The sequence below is a fragment of the Typopeltis vanoorti genome, chromosome 26 (assembly GCF_054136105.1).
Source record: "Typopeltis vanoorti isolate ZY-2024b chromosome 26, IOZ_Tvanoo_1.0, whole genome shotgun sequence".
NCBI classification, from domain to species: Eukaryota; Metazoa; Arthropoda; class Arachnida; order Uropygi; family Thelyphonidae; genus Typopeltis; species Typopeltis vanoorti.
In genome coordinates, this window is record NC_143574.1 from 19,847,349 (window position 1) to 19,872,605 (window position 25,257).

The window sequence follows — 25,257 nt, forward strand, 5'->3', positions numbered from 1 at the left end:
ACATAAACAACACATTAAATATAATAATTATGGTGAAGCTGGTCTTTCTGATCATGCCCTGAACACCTTACATAGAATTGACTGGAAAAGCACTAGTTGTCTACATCACACCAAAATGGTATGAATGCAAATTTAAGGAAGCCTGTAAGATCATTATCAACTGCCCACTGAACAATAATTAAGGTCTGAAAATCCCATACATATGGAAGGCATATATTCGACCCACGGAACCTTCCTCTCTAAGAACAACTATAAACAGGACTGTAGTAAATCCAGGATCCTAAATCAAAAATAACAATTGTAATACTAAAAATAGGAAATCATTGTTACTGAAAGAAAACTATCTATAAGAAAAAATGTTTATTCATATTATCTTAAATTAAATCTGGCTTGATGTAATTTATAATTTTTTTTTTTTTTTTTTTTTCACTAGAGGTCATGCCAGCAGAATAACATGTGATCAAATCATTGTTTTTCTAGCTTACGGTTTGTAATGTAACTCAGCTTATCTTGTATATTTGTGTATGCTCCAGATGATGATCTTGAGATGAAGATCGAAACGTCGGGATAATAAAAAGAGTTAGTTATAATACGGTTGCAAAATCCATAATTTCGAAAATGAATGCTGATCACCGTGTAACACTAAAAGAAAAGAAACGATGATGATTGTGTTCACAATCTATAATCATAAATATTTTCCCTTAGAGAATGCAGCAGAGGAGTGATGATTCGGCTACATTAATTCGTCTACCTCCCCCCTTATTAGGGGACTCAACCTGTCCTAAGGGATGGATGAGAAGGAAATGAAGGAAGGATATTTTGGGAAGTTTTATGCAACTATATTTATTTAAATTAGGCTGATTTCTGAAAGCAACTGCAGAATCCAAAAATAGTATTTCTCTTCTAAATTTACTGTGATGGAACATGATGGTCTTTTTCCAACTGAGTGGGTGAGTGTTAGAGCCGTATCTAAAGCATGTTCTGCAAGGCCAGATTGACCATGACTGTGGATGAATTTTTTGTATATACAGATGTTGGCTGATCTTCTTGACTGCCCATAGTAGGCCAACCTACAGGAACAGGGCACTTTATATACTCTAAGCACACAGAGAGAGAGAGAGAGAGAGAAGGGAATTCATCTTTAGTGGAAAATATAAGGTTAGCAAGCTTTCAGTCAGGTTTGAAAGCCGTGCAGAGATTGTATTTCATTAAGATTCTGGCTATTTTTTCTGAAATACCTCAGACACAGGGATGATGATGATAGCATTGTTAAAATATTTCTGAAAAGAAGGTAAAGGATTGAGAGGGGAAGGATTTATTAATTTTTTTGATACTGTGGGATTTGTAGCCATTAGATAAGAAAGTGTGGTGATATGATTAGGTTCTTCTGTAAGGGAGGACCCAGTGGAACCAATAAAGCATATAACCTTTATTATAGGCTCTAGTGGTTAGTGTTTTAATGATATCATATTGCTGAGATGGGGTTACAGGGGGTGATGGGAAAGTTTGTGAACAGACCTGCCTGTGTGGGTGGGCTTCCTGTATACTAAAAAAGGTTACCAATGGATGGGAGTGTTACCAAGGTGTTTAGAAAGGCTAAACTCTTATTAGTTTCTTTTTCCATGGTAAACTAGATTTAAGGTAAAGACTATAAGAGAGAAGCATCTAATGTGTCTGTGCCATGAAGCCAAATGGAGAACACATCAGCCATACATCTCAACCAGATAGAAGGTTTGAGAGGGGCTGAGTCAAGAGCCTGTTTTTCAAAATGTTTCATAAAAAACTGATGGGGGGGGGTGAGAGGGGAGAACCCATAGATGCATCCTCTATCTGTTTATAAATTTTGTGCTTTCAAGAGAAATATCCAGAATGGATAGCAAAGGAAAACGCATCAGTAATATCAGAAGGAACAACTTGATTTATGAGTGATAAGGTATCATTTAAGGGACTGTTGGTGAACAGCGAGGTGATATCAGAGCTAATCAAAATATCTGTATTATTTAAGTTAAATTCTCAATAGAAGTTTTAAAATGGATATAATTTTAATTTTGAATTTAGAATTTTAAAATGGGATGCTTAAGGGTCAAAGCTGTATAACTTAGATGAAACCTCCACATAGCCTTTAAAGGAATGCAGATAAATGACCAAGGCTTCTGACCTAATGTCCATTCTTCACCTTCTCATGTTACACCCTGTTAGGTATCGGCCTGGATACTGAACGAATGAGGATGGACTGACAATTTGGGATTTAGCTGACCAAATTGTATTCTTATTGGCTTAAACCACAATATAAAATGATGGTACAACATGACAGAATTTCATGCTTGGTTGGGGCGTCACCCAGTTATCCTAAAACACACCCCAACTCAACATCACCAGAGTTCAAGATTAGTACTATTAACATAAGAAGCCTGAATGGCAAAGAAATGGAGCTAGTTGAGGAATTGGATAAATACCAGATCAACATAATAGGGGAGACTAAAACAAAAAAGACAAAAGCTGGTTAGATCTTTCTGAGCAATAAATACAAAATGTTATATTCAGGCAATGACAATCAAGGAAAAGAAGGAGCAGCCAGTATTCAACACTAAATACAAGGCTAACCTTCTTGACTGGCAGGCAGTCTCGAGTAGAGTGATGTGGGCAAATATCAGAATGGGGAACTGGACAATGAGACTTATTTGTGCCTATGGTCCCATAGAAGGTTCTACTAAGGTAGAAGTGGAGGAATTTTTTGAGGCTTTAGAGAAAGCAACAGACACAATCAAAAAGGAAAAGTTGGTCCTTGTTGGGGATCTAAATAGCAGACTAGGATATGATTGTCAGACAAACAAGCATATTTTGGGAAAATTTGGAGAAAAGAGCAGATCTAATAATAAGAGCAAATACCTGTTGGATTTCTGCTCAGAACATAAACTGGTTATTACTAACACAATTTTCCAAGATAAAAATGTGCACAAGTTTGGAAAGAGGGGAAGATAGTTCCATTGCATAAACGAGGTTCCAAGACTGCTGTTGTAAATTACTGACCAATCAGGAATTGTTGTCAAGGTTTTGGAGATATTAGTCAAGAGCAAAATACAGGAATGGATAGATGAAAATGGGATACTGTATGGAGGACAGCATAGTTTTGTGAAGGGTAGATCATGCCTCAGTAACTTGCTCATGTTTTATAATACAGTGACAGCTGAACTGGATAAGGGTAATGGATTTACAGTGATAGTGTTGGAGTTTGCTAGGGCCTTTGAAAGGATACCACATGGAATATTCTAATCTGTAAACTGCAGCACATGGGAATGGATATAGGGTTGGTGAGATGGATAGGAGGGCAGATGATAGAGAGATATCAGAGAGTAGTTTATTCAGGAGTGGAGTCCAAAAGAAGGCCTGTTACTAGTACTGTGCTGCAGGGTTCTGTTCTTGTACCACTGCTATTTAATTTGTTCATTAATGATATAGGAAAGGATCTGCCTTTCCTATATCATTTTTGACACATGATGTCAAAATTTTGCAAGATGATTTGGATAGATTGGGGAACTGGGCTAAGGAGAATGGATGTCAATTTAATGTGGCAAAGTGTAAGGTTATGCATTTTGGGGTGAAAAGATTAGCAGCAGTATATCACATTGGTGGAACTATACTCCAGGAGGTTGACGAAGCCAGAGATTTGGGTGTGTTGGTGGACAGGGAGTTGAAGTTTAGGGGGCACATAGCAAAAGTGGCTAAATCAGCTCATCAGATCACTTGGTTACTGAAGAATACTTTGACGAACAGAGATAAGCAAGTTATTGTTCCTCTTTATCAAGCTTGATAAGACCCCATCTTGACTACTGTGCCCAGATCTGGGCCCTGGGTTTCTTCTTGATGTGGAGGAGGTAGAGAGGATGCAGAGGCGAGTGACCAAGATGATAGCTACCTATGGAATGAGCCTTACGAGAACAGGTTGAAGATCTGTGGGTTACAGAAATTGGTTGACAGGCAGAAAAGGGGTGATATGATTGAGACATTCAAATTACTGAAAGGTTTTTACAAGATTATTTTAGACTAAATTTTTCAGAATAGGTCTAGTGATGGGAAAACTAGGGGCCATCCTTGGAAACTGAGCAAAAATGTAGTTAGCAAGGGTGTTAGAACTAGGTTTTTTACTTGGAGAGAGGTGAATGAGTGGAATAAGCTGTCAGAGTTTGTTGTGGGTGCCATGACTGTAAATGAATTGAAAGCAAAGTATGATAGATACTGTGTGAATGCCGAATAGTTGTTCTTGATATAATGTTTAGGGCCTCCCTCAATGTGTCTAAGGACCTTTGGAGCTGCCCATAATAATAATATGCCTGTCTTCAATTCTGTTAAGTGAAAGTCACTTAACAGAATTGAATACCCTGTTGAAAACAGCAGGGCCTTATATAACTGGGCAATGTTTACTAGTTGGACACTTACTATCATGAATAAACTAATGGCTTGAATGAAAAGGTTCTATGTTTGGTCTCTAAAGTAGGATTTCTAGACTAGGTAAAAATATTTTAAAAAATAATAATAGAAAACCTCTTTACCTGCACTCAGTACTAATATACTATAGGTCTACAATCTTTTTGTGGGTGGAATTCACATAAAAAAAAAAAAAAAAATATGCAGCAGCCGATACAGAATATTATTCATCAGTTAAGTCGATAACTGCCAATTCAATCCATTGGTGTGTTCAGCATCCAGATGTTGCCAGGTAATGGAACATACCACAGAAACCCAAGGTTGATGGCACCTCACCTGGAAGTTCAGTTTCCATCCCTTTGGAATTTCTGATTCTTCCATTCATTGGAAGGAGCAGAAGAATTCTGTTTCTTAGCAATGCTGCTTCACAACAGTAATGCCAAGATACAGGTTTCAAATTATAAGCAGAAATCTGCAACTGTGGTAAAGGTACTAAAATACAAGACTGTGTCAATAGGCATAAGGTTTTCTATTAAAGTCAGCCTGGATCTGTAGAGCAAAGGTGTTTTTTTTTTTTTTTCAGCAATTTACATGCATTTAATAACAGTCTGAAAATGGGAGGTGGGGAAAATTATATGAATCTCACAATCTCACCCCATATTAATACAGTACATTATCATGGCAGATGAACTGAGGATTAGATAATGTGGAAACTGTTATTATTACCCCAAGACCTCATGGAGTCAAAGACTCATCTAGGAGGTCCTTTTATCACACACACACACAGCTCATCATACCATGCCTTGAACACATTCAAACTCCTTGCAGACACCACATTCTCGAGCAAGGCATTCCAATCATTTACAACTCTGCACGAGAAAAACCTGCCTTTCACTCCATTACTCACACCTTCTTTATACAGTTTCCAGGGATGACCTCTGATTCTCCCCCGATCTCCCACCATTTTCTGTAGAACTTCTCCATCATTGATCCTATAACAACCCCTTACCAACTTGCAGGTCTCTATCATATTTCCCCTCTTCCTCCTGTTCACCAGACTCTGCAAATTGCATCTTCTCAATCTTTCCTCATACTCGACATTCAATAGGTCAGAAACTACCTTAGTCAGTTGCCTTTGGACCCTTTCCAACATATCTTCATCCTTCTGAAAACCAGGTGACCAAATCTGGGCAAAATAATCCATGTGTGGCCTAATCAAAGCCTTATACAAAGGAACAAGAATCTCCCTACTTCTACATGCCAGTGTCCTCCGCATCATTCCCAGAAGTCTTTGTGTTGTTTTCACAATTTTGGCTATGTGTCCCCTAAATTTCAGATCCTTATCCACTATCACCCCCAGATCTCTTATTTCTTCCACCTCCAACAATATATCCTCACCAAGCATAAACTCTGCATCCTATCTTTGTTTACCAAATTTTAAAATCTTACATTTTGCAACATTGAAATCGCATCCCCATTTCCGTGCCCAATCACTCAATCTATTCAAGTCTTCCTGTAAGGCCACAACATCTTCACTACACTTCATGGTTCATCCCAACTTTGCATCATCTGCAAACAACTGAATATCTCCATCCAAATCTTCACCCATATCATTAATATACAAGTTAAACAGTAATGGCCCTAAAACAGACCCCTGAGGCACTCCACTAGTGACTTTCCTTTTCCTGGATATCGCTCACCCATACACAACTTGTTGATACCTATCAGATAGCCAGTCTCCAATCCAATCCACCAATCTAATATCCAACCCCATCTGCTCTAGTTTGACTGTCAACCTATCATGAGGTACTCTATCAAAAGCCTTTGCGAAATCCAAGTATATTACTACGTATCCTTTTCCTCTGTCCAAGGACGCAGTCACTTTATTGTAATAAGTAAGTAGATTACTAAAACATGACCTCCCTTTAGCAAATCCATGCTGTCCATCAAAGATAATACCATTGTTGTCAACTCAACTCTGGATCCTAGTTCTCACAAGCTTCTCCAACAACTTAGCCACAACACCTGACACACAGATAGGCCTATAGTTTGATGCTTGAGTTCGATCACCTCCTTTATGAAGTGGCACAATCTTGCCCACTCCTTAGGAACTGGACCGAGTGCAAGACTCATATTAAAAAAATATGTCAAGGCAGGTGTCGTGTCAACTCTCTGGAACATTCTTTCAGAATACGTAGTGATATATTATCAAGTCCCACAGCCTTATTAACATCTAGTTTACTCAACTCCCCATACACCTTTTGCTCACTTACAGTCAGTCTCTCCTCCCCATCATCTACTGCTCTCAATCTCTTCATGTAGTCACATTCACAAGATTGAAAGACCTTTATGAACTGATCATTAAGTATCTCCACCACACAAGTATCTCTGCAACAGTTGTCTTTATACCATTTTCTTCTATCAACATCATCCTTCCATAATCATTCTTTCTTTTGCTGGCTGCATATCGAAAGAACTCCTTAGGATTCTTTTTGGCTTCATTAGCTAACTGCTGTTCATACCTCTCTTTAGCTATCCTCACCAACAAAGTCACCCTCCTTGCCTGGTCTTTGTAGACCTCGTGGAATTGGTTATTTCCACTTCTCTTATGCTGCCTCCACAATGCCCTCTTTCTCTGTATCGCAGAATTAATATCTTTATTCATCCATCTCACACATAACTTATTTAACTTTCTCACCCTTGGAATACATTTATACATTGCATCTACTAGATAGTTTTTGAAAATCCCCCAAGCTGCATTGATCTCTTTTCCAGCTAACTCCTTATTCCATGTTATACCCACAAGCTGTCTCCTGAGCTTTTCATAAAGACCCTCAATCCTCATATGCCCTCTGTTACATACTGTCTGAGGTAGTTATCCCTCAAAAACTCAAGAAACTCATTTTCTTAACTTCCAGTTGCTATCTCATCATTTCAGTCTACATTGCCATAATTAAAATCGCCTATAATGATAACTCTTTTCTTAGTTGCTTGACTAATTTGATTATACATTTCATTATTCCCACCATCCATATTACCTGGTCTATAACAACATCCAACCAAGTATTTGATTCCATTCTCTTTTATCCTTCTAAGCAGTCTCCTGATATCCATTCTGATGCTCCTCTGTCAATTCATTCATACCAATCAAAACCATTAACTCCTTTGCTCGCATTCTCCTCATATCCAATGCATTATAGTGACAAACAGCCTTTTCACATCACTAAGCCTCTAATAAGTAGGGTGGTGGTCTCACACTAATTAATGAATATTATCTACAATAAAAAGACTTTCAGAAATGCCCACACCCATAGTGGAATTCAAAGACAGTCTGTTTGCCCAGAGAACAGGAGCATGTTAAACATTTAACATGCTAAGTTGGTGTATGAGTTGAGAAGACAGAAATAAATAATACACTAGTAAGATGGATAGGACAATGGCTGTTCTATCCATCTTACTAGTTGGTATAATGGACAGAAGCTGTTCAAGAGAAATAGTATCCCAAAGTAGGTAACTACAATGTATTTGTGGAATCAATACACTAAATGTAAAGAAGGACCACTGCATGAATCATGGGCAATGCAAAAATACTCCATTATGATTGGTGGTCATCCCAGCTATTAATGTGAAGGAAAGAAGCTGGTAACTCACATAAGAGCAATCACACCATTTTCTAAGTTAGTTTATTTTCAGCCACTGTCTCATCTAGGAAAATAGACTTACAGTGCTGTCATATGGTCCTATTTTCAGGCTTGTACTGCTTAACTTATTTGATAATATTTCATATAGTTTGAAAGGAAATATTCAGTAATTTGCTAATCATGCAGTGTGAGAAGGACTTATATGACACAATGCTAGTGTCAAAATTTCGTTAAGAGGATTTAAATAAAATTAGTGAACTAATAACATAGATAATTAGACTTCCTTTTAATGTTACAAAATGGGAATTATAGGTTTCGTACTCTAGAAAACTATCTCTTCAAGCCAAAGGGAGAGTTTGCTAGAGTCAGTAAGATTATACATATGCAATGAAGAATAAGGAGGTGGTTGTACCACTACAAGACACTGAGCAGACAATACCTGGACCATGTACCATTTCGCCTGATTTCTGTATGATCAAGAAATTCTGAAGAGGATCTGGAGAGGGGAACTAAGGAAATACAAGGACTTTGGAATGTTAGTTATAAGAAGAGGTTGAAGGAATGTAAATCGCAGAATTTGGTGGATAAGTGGAAAAGTGATATGACAGATATTTAAGTTGGTGAGGATGTTACTAATTAATATGAACTGGATTATTCATAGATAGAGAAGAAAAGTGAAGGAACAACATGCTATCACTGAAAGTTGTGCAAGAGCATGGTGAGGAAGGGAGTGAAGATTAGAGTTTTTTTTTTTTTTTTTAATATATGGAGAGTGATAGATGTTGGGGGTCCTACTCTCCCAAAAGGTAGGAAAGTAGGATCCCCAACTTTCCAATAACATTAATAACACAGTATATTTTAAAAAATGTAGCATCTTTCTCTCACCATTTCTAGGTTAATTTTCAGATCTTTCTTCTTTAATTCAGCAAATGTTAATTTGGAAAGTTCCTTTTCAATTAACTTGATCTGAAAAGATATCAATTTGATTCAGAGTTGTATAAAATTTAATTTGAAACAGACTATTATATATTATTATAGTAGATGTACCAATTTAAGATACAGTTAAGGATATACTGTGATTAAAATTAAAATAAGCTGATTAATTTTAATATATAAACACAATAATAAAAATTTACTTTTACCAATTTCGGAAGCTTGCAATGAATGAAGACAAAATGCAAAATGGAGGCACTAACAAAATTAGCACACAGCATAAAAATCAAATATAATGCTGTGAATTTTTTCAGACTGGTTCAATGTTGTGAGTGCAGCATATATATATATATATATATATATATATATATATATAGCATAATGTGAAGAATGCTGACAGTGTGATTTCTGTTGTACTACGAGTGACTGGTAAATGCAAAAATGAATGATGGAATGAAAGTAAGTGAGACTGGAAGTGAGAGAGAGTATAGATGATGAAACAAAAACAAATGATAATGGAAGTGAAGGAAAGTAAGAATGAGGAAGGAAAGGAAATTAAAGACAGACTGACAAAAAAGTGTAAGTGCCAGGATACAAGACTTGAAAGACAAGTTGATCAGAATGAGAAATGAGATGAAAAATATGCACACTGAGATTAGAAGCTTGATAAATAAGAATGAAAGAGTAAAAAATGATGATAGAATGAAGGAAAGCAGAAAAAAAGTGATGATGAATGACTTGAGAGTAGTGATGTATGGAGATTCTATTATTAGAGTTGTGGAAAATTAGCAGGATAACTGATACATTGGATATGAAAATTACACTAATAAGAGAGTGAAAGACAACAGTCTAGTAAGAAAAATAATCAGTGTGCTGCCAAGGTATGATAGTGACAAGTTGAGATGGAAAGCAAAAATCATGAATATCATCCTAGCAGACCAGTGTGAGGAGATGAGAGTGGAGCTTGTAAATCGGTGAGATGCATTTAAGAGAAGGATAGATTTGTACAAAAGTCACCACTTACATTTAAATGGATTTAGTATGAATCAGCTGGAGAATTTACTGCTAGAAGGAAGTGCAATGATGATTGAATGATGTGAGCAAGAGATCAGAGGAAGCAAAAGGTGAAATGAGAGATTGGGAGGGGAGGAAATGATGAGAGTGAGGTGTTTGCAAATTGGAATAGTAATAGTATGACAGATGATGATGAGAGAACAAGAGTGCAAGATGGGCAAGGAAACGGGGAGAAGAAGAGATATATAAAGTATGTGGTGATAGATGTGACTGGACATGGGCAGGTGTGGGGAAATCACATTCAACAATTTTTGGGTGAAGAAACTCATTCAGCGAAACTATTTCATCTCCCTTAATTTTACTAATACTCCCAGTATTAGTAAATAAACATAGTATTTCACTTTTAAGTCTATAACCAGTTCTACCTATGCATGTCAAGTAGATATTGTGGACTTACAGGAGGATATGAATAGATTGTATGAGTGGGCAGGTAAGTAGAACTATCAGTTCAATGTTGAAAGTGTTATGTTCTGAAATTGGTAAGTAGTGATGGGATGTGAAGTATACACTTGGTGGGGAAACTCTGAGGGAGGTACAGGGGGTGAGAGATCTAGGACTAGTGGTGGACAAGGACCTGAAATCAGGAGTCACAATGCATAAGTTGTGAAGTCGTCACATTGGATTATGGCAATGATGCAGAGGATTCTAACATGCAGAAATAAAGAGATTATGGTTTCACTGTATAAGGCCTGCTTATGGATTATTGTGCATAGATTTCATCACATGGTTTTCATGTTGATGAGGATATGTTAGAAAGGATCCAGAGATGCTTCTGAGAGGTGGTAATTAGTTTTTGGAATGTGGGATATGAAGACAGATTAAGGGAATGCAGTTTGAAAAGCCTCATGAATAGAAGGAGACATGACTTAGACATATAAGTTGGTCAGAAATTGTTACCAGGTTAATGTGGAAGAAATTTTTCATAAATTGGGAGAGAAGGGTAGAACTCGAAACCATTCCTGAAACTGTGCAAGGAGAGTGAGAGCATCACATCAAAGAGGTGAGGAGCAGGGTATTTGCATGAAGAGTGTGGCAAATTTGGATACATTGAATAAGTTTAAGGCACGTTTTGATGAGCTTTGTATGTAATAGTATGTACTTCGAGCAATGAGTCAGACTCCATGGAGGTCTAACAATAACAATAAAAACATTTCTTTAATTCTCTCAGGATTCTAAATATAAATGTGCTAGTATGGGATTTCCATGGCTAATCCAAAGTTCTGTTTGTAAATAGTGTCTTTAAACTGGAAATAACCAAAACAAATGCAATGAGTTAATAAAGAGATCACTTTTTTGATAATTTATCGATTATTCGATAATTAAAAGAGAGAGCTTCTTCTATAGGCACATTTGTAGGGAAATGACATCAAACCTAGCCATAATTTCCCCTTTTTGAATATGTAAGTCTTTGTCACTCAAAACAAAATCTATGGAATTCTTGAGGAAAGAGGAGGTTGAGCAAAATAAACATTTTAGAGTTTTGGCCAAACACTTTGAGAGCTTATATGTAGGAGAATCAATGCCTTCTGGCAATTTATATTTAGAATCTCTTGAGGAAAAAAAGCTATCTCTTCATTACCATTGAAACCTAGGTTGTGGAAAAGATATACAGATGACATCTTCTTAATCTGGAGTCATGGACCTGATTCCTTAAAGAATTTCCTAGACCATCTCAACAGTCAACACCTGAAAATTAAATTTACTTTGGAATTAGAGATTGATGGCTCTAAACTTACTCGTATATCTGAAAAATTGAGAATCTCCATTTCTAGAAAACCCACTCACACCAATAGATATCTCTATGCACAGTCCCATCACTATCTGCCTCAAAAACTTAGCATTATCACTATGCTAGGCAGATGTGCTCGCTTGCTCCCTCCTCTGTTAAGAAGATATCAACAAAGACCTTCAGTTTCTTCTTACAATCTTTCAGCAAAATGGTTATTCAAAACAAACAGAAAACTAAGTTTTTAATCCACCTCTTCACCATATTGAACAGAAATAATGAAAAAGACTACATATCTCTACCATATACCAGTTCTGTTTCACCTAAGTTAGCTAAAAGTCTACAAAAAAACTTTAACATCCAGACTTCTTTCACTTCTCTACCCAAGCTCAGTTCCTTACTCAGTATGCCAAAACAAAAGCATCATAAGTTAAAATATCATGGTGTTTACCAAGTTTGGTGCAACTGCAACATGCCTTATTTTGGCCAGAATGAAAAATCCATTGAGTTACATCTAGAAGAACATAAGAGAGACATCACATATGGCAGAAGTAGAACCAGAGCTCTTTCTAATCATGTCCAAAATTCTGCTGATGCTAACGACAAAAATTATCACTCACCCACTCATATGGAACAAATCAGAAAACATTGTTCGATGCTATGACAAACAGGAAAGAAAAATTGTGGAATCTAAAGAAATCATCCTCAATTCAGTACATCTCAACACTAACCTAAGTTATAATTTTTCAGATTGTTGCTATCCAACTTTGACATTCATGAGATTCTGAACACATGCATGCACCCAACAATGAAGTGATACACAGAAAGAATGCCTTCAATATGCTATATGTTAGTTTCTTAATGTTTAGATATTCTCTCGCAATGGTTGTTTGTAATTCTCCCATGTAATGCACTTAATGAAGTCTTCTAAGAATTATACGTTTGGTTTAATCCTTTATCCGAGTGTAAGCAAACGAAGTTCGTGCCTGAAGTATTTTCAGGACTGGGACAACTCATGGTAAAGGTGGTATAATTTCCGATCACTTGCCTTAGTAACCCATAAAGCAAAGCACATCTCCTTGCAGACATGTATAATGCTATGCATTAAGGGAAGGGTCACTACCCAGACTGGTTTCAACCTTTATCGAGGTCACATGAGTGGGAGCCAGACCCAGAGGTGGTGATACTAAGGTGGAAGTAATGCAGAAGTCATATCACCAGATTACTTCCACCTTAGTATCACCACCTCTGGGTCTGGCTCCCACTGATGAGACCTCAATAAAGGTCGAAACCGGTCTGACATTTGGGAAACAAAGATGGAATAGAAATTTGGGAAAAAAGATGCAGAATTTATGCTTGGTGGGTATATATATATATCGTCTGAGTTGGAGGAAATAAGAGATCTCGGGGTGATGGTGAATAACGATTTAAAATTTAGAGGACAAAGTTCCCAAACTGTGCGGAAAATACAATGAATTCTGGCAATGATGTGGAGGACACTGATTGTATAAGTAAAGAGATTCTGGTTCCATTGTGTACGACCTTAATTAGGCCACATATAGGCTACTGTGCACAGATTTGGTCACCTGGTTTTCAAAAGGATGAAGAGGTGTTTGAAAGGGTCTAGAAGCGATTACCTAGAGTAGTTTCTGATTTCCAGAATGTAGAATGTGAGGATGGGATTGAGGGGATGAAATTTGCAGTCTACTGGATAGGAGGAAGAGGAGTAATGTGATGAAGATGTATAGATTGGTAGAGGATTTTTATAGGTCATCCCTAGAAGCTGTATAGGGAGACTGTGAGCAGGGGAGTGAGAGACAGGTTTTTGCATGCAAAGCTGGGAATGGTTGGGGTGCCTTGCCTGAGAGTGTGGTATCTGCAGAGAATTTGAACGTGTTTAAGGCAAAGTATGATGAGCTGTGTGTGCATGACAAAGAGACCTCCTAGATGAGTATTTTACTCCATGGGGTCTTATGATAATAATATGGACCAAAGAAAGCAATAATGCAAAAAAAAAAAGTTAAAAATCATCATACCTCTGATTATCAGTCATGGAACTGTCAGATCAGAATTCTGGTAATAGGAATGGTTCTCAGATATTGAATCCAATATTGCAACTAATGTATAATACTGGTTCTGAACAGTGATGAATTACTGGAGAATATTTTTATGTGAAAGCATTGTTAACATATGATCTCTATATGTCCAATACCATTAACAGATATGGGCTACTGTTACAGAAAGTAAGGAAAATATGAAAATTTTCCTTATTCCTGTCTACTACTGATGGGAGATCTCATACTTGTTCCTTCTATCTGCTTGTACATTTTGTTTTGACAACTGCAGTATCCTTATTATTATTATTAAGGGCAACTCCAGGGAGTCCTTAGACTCATGTCCACGCAACTATATGACATTCTCACAGTATCTATCATACCTTGCCTTGAACTCAATCACTGTCATAGCACCCACAACAGACTCTGGCAGCTTATTCCACTCATTTACCACTCTAAAATTAAAGAACCCAGCTCTAACACCCATGCTAACCACACTCTTGCCCAGCTTCCATAGGTGTCCTCTAGTTCTCCCACCACCAGTCCTGATCTCAAAATTATCCTCTGAATTAATCCTATAGAATCCCTTTAGCAATTTGAATGTCTCAATCATATCTCCCCTCCTCCGCCTATCAACTAGTTTCTGCAACCCACAAATCTTCAACCTGTTCTCATAAGGTTCACAATCCTTAATTAATGAAAAAATCAGATAACTTTACAATTTCAAGAGGAAAATCATTATGTAGTAATTCAACTGTATTAACCAGAGGAATGTTTGTGAAGAGTGAAACTACATCAAAACTGATCAAAAGAGCTGGTGGGTTGTAAGGAAAATCCTGAAATTTTCATCTCTTGAAATCTACTGAATTTTTAATGAAAGAGGTAGAATTTCTTGTAAATACAGATAGAATATTAGATAGATGCCTTGAGAGTTTATAAGTTGGACAACCTATGATGTTCACTATAGGTCTTATCAGAATGTTTTCTTTATGCAACTCGGGACCATAAAGTCTGGGAGATAAAGTATGATGAATTCAGCTTTTTAATAGTTTATTCATTCCAGGAATGAATTTCATCCAGAGGTTAATGAGTTTATTAATTTGTGATTCAGTTGGGCCTTTGTCAATGCATCTGTAAGTGATATGATCTCTAAGTAGAAGACTTAGTTTCCAAAAGTAATTATTTTTATCATGAACAACAACTGCGTGAAACCTGCGTGATACTGATTTAACCAGGTGCTGGTGAGGTGGGAAAATGTAACAAAAGTGGTAAGGTGGGGTCCCATAGACCCACCCAAATAATGTAGTGTATTATAGAAATCCATATCTTTATAATCAATATTAGTGGATTCTCTGTGGATTCTTCCTCTGAAGATTATTCCTCACAGTTTTCTGTTCTATGTGACTCATGGTTACTGACTAATTCTAAATCAATTTCACTATCATCTCCGCTAAATAGCTCCTCATCTGTTAAAGCGTCATCTATAAGTTGACATAACCTCAGTTCTTCCTGCTCGTAACTCATATGGTAAAAAAAAGATATTATTCTCAAAATATCCGCTAAATATTTACAAAAACGTATTTGCTTATAGTTGGTATGTAAAAATATAGAAGACACAGCAGTAACGATAATATTTCAGTAGAATATACATGAAAACTACTTATGTTTTGGAAGTAAATATAGTCACACTTTTGGTAAGGTGGGGTCTGGTGGACCATAGCACACTTTACACCTCGGCACACTAAACTTGCTTGTGTGCAACAGCGTGTTGGGGAAGCTATACTGAAGCATGACTCACTGCCATGCGTTGTTAAAAAGTTATAGTCAATTTAAAATCTTTGGGATCTGTGACACCCCCACCTTATTAAATAAAAATTAAATAAAACCAGGTTAAATAAAACATACACTGCTAAAATCTAATTTTATTAGCTAAGGAATACAGGAGGTTGCAAAGCTGTTTATCTATACTAAACATAAAGTCCATAATAGGAACAGTTTTTGGAGCTACAGCATAATCTAACCCTTTTGAAAATATTGAGATTCATCATTGGATAAAGGATAGCCTGAAATTCTACTTATTCAAAAGAGGTTGAAATTTCTGAATATGATGTTGTTTAACTATCATGAAAACTTCTGTAGAAGAAAATATTTTCTGAGTCAGAAGAAATCTTATAAATGGTATCACATTCCTTAACAGATAAAACATTAGATAATTCTGTTGTAATGGAATCAACACTGTGATTGATAAAAAAACAGTTGCTTTTTTTTTGCTTCACAAATATGATTAATCAGTAAAGAAAATTTTGCATACTTTATATGCAATGTGCTTGGAGACAATGAAAAACTTTTTTAATTCTGCAGCAAGTTGGAATTAAATGTGCCCTCCAGCAGTGATTCAAAAAAAGGTTCTTCTAATACATTCAGTCCTTTTCAATAGTTCTTTTCCTAATGCAGATGTTTTTTGAAAATATGCTCTCCATAAAGCATACAAAGAGATTTGAAAATCAAGATGTACGTGATATAATACAAGTGACATAGAGATACCACTTACATGAATTTTCTTTTTGTAGAATTTTCAGCTATGTTTCTTAGCCATTTTCAATATAAGAAGAAAAGATAAACATAAAAACAAACAACAATTGAAAGCGCATGATATTAAATGCACTATCAACTCCAGGAAGATAACTTCATCTGCATTATTAGATTTCAAGTAATAAAATACAAATAAAATTTCAATTTCAAATACACATGAATGATGAGTAGTATTTTGCATATAATATCATGTACTTTAAATTTAATTGCTCATTTTTGTGTTTATCTTTTCTTACTGTAATGAAAATGGCTATGAAACAGCTGAAAATTCTACAATAATAATAATAATAATAATAAAAATAATAAAAAAAATAATAAATTAACATAAGTGACATTTGTATTTATCTATTGCTATTCTTATGTATGAAGACTATTCCATTATAGATTATCTTTAAAGACAACCAGATTCAAATCCAGGGAATACAGCTTATAATAAATTTAGTTTAATCCTTTATCCAAGTGTAAGCAAACAAAGTTTGCATCTGAAAATATCTTCAGGACTGAGGTAAGGTAGTGCAATAACAGGCAACTCCGAACAAAGGTGGACCAAACTCTCATCACTCCTTGTCTCAGTATCTCCCATAATGCAAAGCACACCTCCTTACGGACATGTATACTGCTATGCATTAAGGGAAGGGCCACTACCCAGACCAGTTTCAACCTTTATTGATGTCTCGTCGGTGGGAGGTAGACCCAAATGTGGAGATACTAAGGCAGAAGCAATAGGAGAGGTCATATTTACCTACAGGAGTTGCCAACCAGTGTACCATCTTATTATTGAATTACTCTGGATTTAGAGAAAGATGTTGGAATTTTATTTTGCACTTAGTTAGACTATAATAAATTTAGTTTAATCCTTTATCCAAGTGTAAGCAAACAAAATTTGTGCCTAAACTAAATTTATTATAGTCTAACCAAGTGAAAAATATACTTCCAACATCTTTCTCTAAATCCAGAGTAATTCAATAATAAGGGTACACTGGTTGGCAACTCCTATAGGTAAATATGACCTCTCCTATTGCTTCTGCCTTAGTATCTCCATGTTTGGGTCTGCCTTCCACTGACGAGACCTCAATAAAGGTTGAAACCGGTCTGGGTAGTGGCCCTTCCCTTAATGCATAGCAGTATACATGTCCGCAAGGAGATGTGCTTTGCATTATGGGAGATACTGAGACAAGGAGTGATGAGAGCTTGGTCCGCCTTCGCTCGGAGTTGCCTAGTGTTGAACTACCTTACCTGAGTTGCACTACCTTACTGAAGATATTTTCAGGCACAAACTTTGTTTGCTTACACTTGGATAAAGGATTGAACTAAATTTATTATAGTCTAACCAAGTGAAAAATAAACTTCCAACAGGATACAGCTTACTTAGAATGAAGATATGAAAATTCACAGGATACTAATTTGAGATGATTTATCACATAAAGGAGGGAGAAACAGTTAGTAAATAATAAAACACCAAGTAACAAATTTCTTATTAATTAGAAATTACAACTAGTAATATACACATATACCTGATAACTTATTTCTCTATGCCTCTGGTCTTTTTCTAACTGTAGGGCTTCAAAAGCTTCTCTTTGGTATGCTTCCTAAATAGAGAAGATTAGTTTCAAATTGGATATAACATGCCAAAGGAAAGCAAAATTAGTTCATAAAATTCCATAGGTCTATCCATAAACACTTGGCACATGTACTTTTATTTTATTGTTGTGTGTGTGTGTAGGGGGACATTTGTGAGGCTTTTGTGCAAACTTTAAAAATATAAAACAAGTGCATCAATATTTCCTCATATTTATTCATTTAACTTAATAATAAAAAAAGATATTTTATATAATTCTGAATAAAACTGAACCACGAAGCAAAAGAATAAAAAATATTACTTAGATATAAAAAAAAAATATTTAGAATCCCATATATTTTTTGAAGAAAATCTTTCTGATTTATCTTCTGATGACCATTTTCTTAATGATCACAAATGTATTCCAAAGGTGTCAGGAAATTAAATAAGATAGATATAATGTAGTCAGAAAAAGACATGATTATTAAAGAACATTCATTGATATGGCGCAGTAGCACACGTAGATGGATTCAACGAGTGATGTGAGCTGTTAAAAAAAAGATAAGTATTGGTAATAAGAAAAGATATGTGTTTATTTCATGATAATACTGGTATTTAAGTTTGCATTATTCAAATTGATGATTTATTTATTTATTTTTCTATAAGTGTATGGTATTTGTTTGGTATTTAGTTAGTATTGTCTCGACATGTAATGATTATATTCGACATGGTGGCTGCCAGTTTTGGTACCAGCCCAAGCCTTCCCCCATTTGAAAACTATGGTATTCATAAAATAATTGAAGAGTTTGTAGCTTGCTATGCATGTGGCATTTACGCTTCCTGTTGTTTAAGAATGTGGAAGATGGGAGACAGGAATATGTATGTGTACATGAAATTCAGGCAATGGAAGGCAACGGAAGACATAAGTGTATTTGATCTCTGAATTTAGCAGCGGAGTAGATAGTGCTTCGGAAATGGGCGATTTTCAGTTTGTGGATGCCAGTACTTTGGAGGATGGAAAGAATGTTAAAGATGTACATACTGATTTAGCCTTGTGTGGTTTAGTGGATGGAGATGGTTTGTATGATGACCACGATAGTGTGTGTGTGTGTGTGTGTGTGTGTGTGTGTGTGTGTGTGTGTGTGTGTGTGTGTGTGAATGGCAATTGAAAGCAGAATGTGTGGAGAAAGAAACAGAACTACTGAGAAAAGATGCAGAAGGAATTGAGGAGGGTGAATGAAGATCTTGGGAGGATAGATAGGTTGGCTAAGGTGAGAGGAATGAGAGTAGATATAACAGAACAGCATCAGAGAGTAAGGAAAGAGAAGGGTGAAAGAAGGGGAGAGACAGTAGAAGAGAGGAAATTGCAGAAAGATGAGAGGTGAGAGAGATTGGAAACTGCAAAAGTCAGGGATGCCAGTGACAGAAGGATGAATGAATCTATTCGGAGTGTCATATATGGAGTTTCAATGATTCAGGGGTGTGCAGAGTAGAGTAGAGTGCCAGAGAAGTGCTTTCCTGGTGGAATGATAGAGTATGATAATGGCAGTGAAGAGAAGTGAAAGTGTAGAGGAGATGATAGCAATGGTTGGGACGAATGACTTGAGAGGTAGCATGAATCGTATAGCTCAAGAGTTAGGTTGATGTGAACATTTTGCCTCATATGATAATGCGGAGTGGAGGAGAACAGCAGTGATGATGAATAAGATGATAGCGAGATTGTGCAGGAAAAGATATCTGGAATATGTGGATGCATGGAGTACTTTTGAGGATAAAAGGGAGTGGTGTGCAACAGATGGATTGTATTTGAATGCAGAAAGGTGCAGGCATTTGGAGACTGTTGCTTTCTGGGTGTGTTGGGACAGGGAAACTAGAAATGCACAGGTGGAATGTTGAAGGAATGGCCTCGTGGGATAGTTTATGGCTTGAGAAATGAGGGGTGTACACTATATTACAGAGCAAGGGAGTATGAAGGGATTAATAATGGCTATAAGAAGGCTGGCAACATACTGGTTTTTCTACATACAAATGCTAAGAGCATTAGGAATAAAACGAATGAATTTGTGGCATATTGACTCACTCTCTCTAAAGATTGTTAGTATCAGTGAAACTTGTTTAATGGAAAGGATGTTCTAACTGGGATAGAAATTGAAAGGTGTAGCAGATTTTGGCAGGACAGGGAAGGTAAGATTGGTGGTGGAGCGTTACTTATGATAAAAGATGAACTGTGTACTCTCAGGGTGGAGAATATCAGTGGAGATAACACTAATGGCTTTGAGAATATAGGATGTGAGATGGATATTTATAGGACAAGATATTTAGTAGGATGTTGCTACAGACCAGGGAATATAGATGGTGATTAGTAGGAAATGTTTAAACAAATTACTTTGGTAAGCACAAAGTGAGCAATTATTATGAGGGACTTCAACTATAGTGATATAAACTAGGCAGAGGAGATATCATACACTATTAAGGAAACTGAATTTTTGGATTTCTTGAGGGACAACTATCTTAGGCGGTATGTAGGTGGAGGGAACACAAGGAACGAGAGTTCTGGATTTGGTCATATCATCAGATGATCTGATTGTGACTGAGATGGTATACATGCTCCTCATTGGTTAGAGTGATCATGTAGTCCTGACTTGGAGGATGAATAGGCATGGGGGGGGGGTATCAAAACAGAAATAAGTTTTGTATAATTTTAAGGCAGGTGACTATCATAGACTTAGAAACAAGCATGCTGCAGTGCATCTAATGAAAGAATTTAAAGGAAGAGAATCGTTAGTGCATGGGAGATACTTAAGAAAAAATTGTTGACATCATTGGCAAATTGTATACCTCCAGTGAAGAAGATCAAGCAATTTTGAATTAAATGGATGATAAAAGGAATAAAAGGTGAAGTGCAGAAGAAAAAGAGATTATAAAAGGCATATAAAGAGAGAGGTGGAGAGCAGTTGAATGAGGAAAATATAAGGCTCAGGCTAGGAAAGTGACTAGTATTGTAAGGAGAGAAAAATTAGAATATGAAAGAAGACTGCCACTGCAATCCAAGAAGAATCCCATATGTGACAAGTAGGAGGAAAAATGATAGTGGACAGATTATCTTGCTGGGGGGGGAAACAGGTGGCCAAAGCTGATGACATAGTTGAGCTATTTAATGATCACTTCATGTGACTCATCTATCCTGGTGTTACAGGATTTATTCCTAGAAGGATAATGTGTGGTGAAGTATTAGAAGTGAATGATGATAATGATGATGTATTCCGAATACTGAGTACACTAAATGTCAATAAGGCAGGGGGACCAAATGGAATTTCACCATGTGCTTTACGGGAATATGCTATGGAACTGACTGTGCTGCTAACTTGGCTATTTAATGAGTCTTGCAATAAGGCAGGTTCCTAGAATGGGAGTGTCAAAATATAGGCCTGTTTATATTTCTTCTGTAGTTATTAAGATTTTGGAGAAATCAGTAAGGACACATATACAGAATTAGGCAGACGAGGGTAATATTTATGCAGGCCAGCATGGATTTGTTAAAGGATACTCTTGTTTTAGTAATCTGGTTATCTTTTACAATAGAGTAACAAGAGCAGTAGGCGAAGGTAAAGAATATAGTCATTTTTTATTTATATATATTTTTTTTCAAGGCATATGACAGGGTGCCACATCACAAGTTGATTTTTCAGTTGCATCATATGGGTTTGGATATCATGCTAGTGGAATGGTTTGGTGATTGGCTCACTGATGAATATGAAAGAATTGTATATGGGAGAGCAGTATCAAGGAGTAGGAAGGTTACAAGTGGAGTTTCACAGGTTTAGTCCTGGGACCATTGCTATTCAATCTTTATGTCAGTGATATTGTCACAGGACTACAGGGAGATGTTCAGTTGTTTCCAGATGATGTGAAGCTTGGGAGGGTTATTTATAATAGTGTTAATGTTTTGGCTCTTGAAAAGGATTTGAATAAGCTGGAAGGGTAGGCAAATGCATGGGGATGTCAATTTAATGCAACTAAATGTAAGGCTTTAAATTTGCAATCCACTTCATACTCACTTGGTGGAGTTATACTGGAAGAAGTGGAGAAAGCAAAGGAGATCTTTTGGTGATTGTGGATACAGATTTAAAATTCCAGGGACCTATTGCAAAGATAGTGAAAATATCTCAGAGAATTATAGCAATGTTGAGGAGAAAATTGTCCACAAGAGATAAAAGTGTGCTGGTCCCATTGTATAAAGCTTTGATCAAACAACATCAGGATTTCTATGCTCAGATCTAGTCACCGGGATTTGAAGGGAGATGAAGTAACCTTGGAAGGGTGAAGAGACGGTTTTAGCAATCCACTCAGGAATTTCCACAGGTGACAAATGTACAGGATAAGGGTGATGCATGTACAATTTCTACTTAAATTTAAAAAATGTCTTTGAGGGATTACTACATTACAAGATCTATTTAAATTTAGATGACTGGAGCCAGATAACTGATAAGTGAAATGGAAAAAAGTTTGGCAAGCTGATAAGTTCAGCACTTGTGCATGGGGTAGCAGTACTCTGAATGAGGTAAATTGAGGCTATGTGGATTGAAGCTATGCTAGATTGAGGGCATGTGGACTGCAAAGTTTGGTGGATAGAAGACAAAGGAGGAGATATGATCAAGACATTTAAGTTGTTGAAGAGTTATTATCATATTAACACTAAGGAGATTTTTCATTTTCTCTCATTCTACCATATGGTAGAATGAGAGAAAAGAAACAAGGACAAGAGGCCATAACTGGAAGTTGCAACAGGAGGTGGTGAGTAAAAAGGTAAGAAGCAAGTTTTTTTTGCATGGAGATTGATAGGTAAATGGAATGCATTTTCTAAGATGGTGGTGAACATGCAGACTGTGGATGATTTTAAGGAGTGGTATGATAGACTGTGTTCACTAGTACTGACCTGCTGCAATGAGTCTTATGACTCCATGGGGCCAAGAAAATAATAATAATAATAATAATAACAGAAGAATATTAATTGATATTATCATCAGCTAGTATTAATATTAGCTGATGAAAATATTATTATTATTTGACACCTCCAGGGAGTCCAAGACTCATCGAGGGAGAGTACCTACTCTACAACTCTCTGTCTCCACCAGTCAACCTCATCCACCAACCATATTGTTAAATTGTGAATGAAGAATTTTATGATTATTAATACTTCATACATGATTTAACATGAATTGCATTTCCTGAGCTAAGTTTGCTCCTAAGTAAATTGTAATTTAAAACACTTATTGTTTTTTGTTCATTGAAATAATAATTGTAATTTTTTTTATATAAATTCTTTATATTAACTTGTAAATGTATCCTAAGCGAAAAGTATTTCTAAGGGACTCTGTTAATGTGATTTGATTGGCTACTGTCAGAAAACTAAGTTATTTTGAGATAGCGCATGCCTTAGCGTTGGGAACTGTACAATGATCACGTGGGAATTTCGTTATAAACTGAAAGAGGGAGAAAAACAAGTCTGGGTGGGAAAGGGAGAGAGGATTTATGAGATATAGGAAGAAGGAACCAAAAGGAAATTGGAGAGAATGTGGGAAGGTCGTGAGATGTGATCTAACCTGGGATCGTACGATGTAACAAAGATTTGGAAACTTGTTTCGATTTTAATGAATCTTACTTCGAATTCATATTTATTTATAGTTTCCTGTCACCTTGTAAAGGAATTTACCCGAGTGAAAGGATAATAATATGATCAAGATTTATCGTAAGATAAGTTATTACGAGCAAGAAATTACATTTTCCAGTCTTAACAAATAAGTTATTGAACTCAGGGATACTATAAGTTTGTGTTGCCTATAGTGGAAAATTATCGAGTGCCTAGAAGTGTTGTAAGAGTTTTCCATAATGTGCAAGCTATGATGATCATACCGGTAAGAATATCTATTCTATTACTAACAAGTGGTAGTGTTGCTTGTGTCTGGAGAACTTGGTCAAATTTCGTGTTGCTGGAGCCAGCTAGTCAAGCTTGAATGAGTGATGTCATAAAACATTTTCCTTGTGAAACTAATGTTTCACAAGTCATTGAAGAATTAGTTCTGTTTGAATGTGTTATCTCACAACATATATGTAAATGCAAGACTGAGCCTTTTAAGAACTATTTTAATCCTCTGATAGATATTGATGATGCCAACTAAGTGTTTGATAAAATTGAAGTTTGTGATTATTCTATGAGACTAAAAAGAATTACTTTTTAAGTGTTTTGCTGAATATTGTTGTTGTTTAAGGTGAAACTAAGTTGAAATCCTAGCGGATGAGAATTGTGAAAGCCTTATATTTCCTAGTTCTAGCAGTAAATGATGCACTCAGCTGAGTAGAATCTAAATACTTTATAGAATGCATAAATTATTTTCTAATTGTATTGATCTTAATAGAGTACTTGTTTCTTATGTAAAAATAATTTTGTGAGAGAATTAAATATCTTGTTTAACTTGATTCTTGTGCTTGCCTAATTTCAGTTTCATTGCACAGCTCATTAAAATACAAATCTTGCAGGAAACCCTACGTATAAGAAAGAAAATTTAGGCCTATAGTAAGTTCACGTTGCTGTTGTGCTATTTGATGCTTGATTCCTTCACAATAATTGTGTGATTTCAAACATAGAGTGGCGCAGTATAATAAAAAATTTCTTTATGTTTGAATGTAGTCTCAACCATCAACTAGCAAATATAAGGTTGGATGAAAGACAAAACCAACAATATCATCTATACCAACGCCATCTACTGTCCACTGCAACCACTAGTATTTTCCCAGACAATCACAAACATCCGGTGGGATTCAAACCTGCAACCTTTTGGCTGGAGAGTGAATATGCTAACCACTCAGCCAGCCACAGCACAGGATATTGTTAAAATACTTAATAAACGATTCATTAAGATATTTCACCTATATAAACATGATAGCATGCCAAGTTTGAGTGAGAAACAAATGGAAGTGGAAGGACATGTAATGAGTGAGCAGGAGCTATGTGAGGAATTAAAATGAAATGTTAATATGGCAACAGAACTCAATAATACATCACCATCTGTTTTATGGGAATATCTGAGAGAATTAACAGCAGCTTTGACATATTTTTATAACAATAGCCTTTGAATGGACAGTCCCAAAGGAGTGAAGGGAATGAAAGAATTGTTCTGCTTTAGAAAGAGAGTGATAAGATATGGTTCTAATTACAGACCAACCTATGTGCATCTAGAGTTGTGGTTAATGTGT

The 25,257-nt window shown here is 36.2% G+C and overlaps 1 protein-coding gene across 5 annotated transcripts in view; it reads right to left on the reverse strand.

Moving 5' to 3' along the window:
• The window catches only part of LOC150092386 (E3 ubiquitin-protein ligase LRSAM1-like), a 414,983-nt gene that overhangs the window by 81,080 nt on the left and 308,646 nt on the right, over positions 1-25,257 (reverse strand). For all 5 annotated transcript variants that reach the window (XM_090415009.1, XM_090415005.1, XM_090415008.1 and 2 more), the window contains 2 exons: positions 17,960-18,034; positions 8,952-9,032 (listed from right to left, as the gene is read on the reverse strand). In XM_090415009.1, coding sequence (XP_090271135.1) covers positions 8,952-9,032; positions 17,960-18,034 — 156 coding nt within the window. The remainder of the gene's footprint in view (positions 1-8,951; positions 9,033-17,959; positions 18,035-25,257) is intronic.